General features: G+C 70.7%; 1 protein-coding gene across 1 annotated transcript in view; it reads left to right on the top strand.

The window, feature by feature from the left end:
- COL5A3 (collagen type V alpha 3 chain) overlaps window positions 1-696 on the top strand; it is a 17,218-nt gene extending 16,522 nt beyond the window's left edge. The window contains exons 67-68 of the mRNA XM_019472901.1: window positions 84-320; window positions 440-696. Of these exons, the coding sequence (XP_019328446.1) occupies window positions 84-320; window positions 440-586 (384 nt within the window). The 3' untranslated portion in view covers window positions 587-696. The remainder of the gene's footprint in view (window positions 1-83; window positions 321-439) is intronic.
- The last annotated feature ends 105 nt before the right edge of the window (window positions 697-801 follow it).

Raw genomic sequence — 801 nt, 5'->3', positions numbered from 1 at the left:
GCGTGGCGTCACCCCGGCCCCCGGGCAGGCGGGTGCAGATGGGTGTCTGTCTCTCAGCCCCCGTGCTGTCCTCCCCCTCCCAGTTCTCCTACGTGGACGCGGACGGGAACGCCGTGCCCGTGACCCAGCTCACCTTCCTGCGTCTCCTGAGCGCCAGCGCCCGCCAGAACTTCACGCTGAACTGCCAGCACGCGGCCGCCTGGTACGATGCCCACGCCGGCACCTTTGCCCGTGCCCTGCGCTTCCGCGGGGCCAACGAGGAGGAGCTGGGGCACGACCACCCGGCCTCCCCCGTCCGTGCCCTCCACGATGGCTGCCAGGTGAGTCCCCAAGCCGCGAGGATCTCCGTCCCCACCGCCTACGCCCCCCCATCGCTTGTCCCAGCCTGCGTATGGGACACCCGGGCACCCCGTATGCCACGTTTGCCTCCTTCCCGCAGGGACGCCATGGCCAGGAGCGGACGGTGCTGGAGGTCACCTCGTCCCACGTCGAGCGGCTGCCCCTGACGGACGTGGCCGTCGTTGACTTCGGAGATGCCAACCAGAAATTCGGCTTCGAGCTGGGCCCCGTTTGCTTCATGGGCTGAGCGCGGCCCCGGACAGCGCGCGGGGAGGGATGGCTTGGGGGGGTTCTCCGCTCCCTCTGCCACCCCCCCGTGCCAGGGACAGTGACCCAGGGCCTGCTCTGGCATACTCAGGACTCGGAGCCGCCGCAGTGCCATCCCCTCCTGCCCGCACGGCCCCCCCTTATTTATACTGCCGGCTCCCCGGGGAGGGGGGGGGAAAGCTGGGGCAGGGTGCT

This window comes from Aptenodytes forsteri, unplaced genomic scaffold (genome assembly GCF_000699145.1).
Source record: "Aptenodytes forsteri isolate BGI_AS27 unplaced genomic scaffold, ASM69914v1 Scaffold390, whole genome shotgun sequence".
Classification (NCBI taxonomy): Eukaryota; Metazoa; Chordata; class Aves; order Sphenisciformes; family Spheniscidae; genus Aptenodytes; species Aptenodytes forsteri.
Note: the sequence above shows the minus strand (reverse complement) of the source record. Positions and strands in the feature narration are given on the sequence as shown.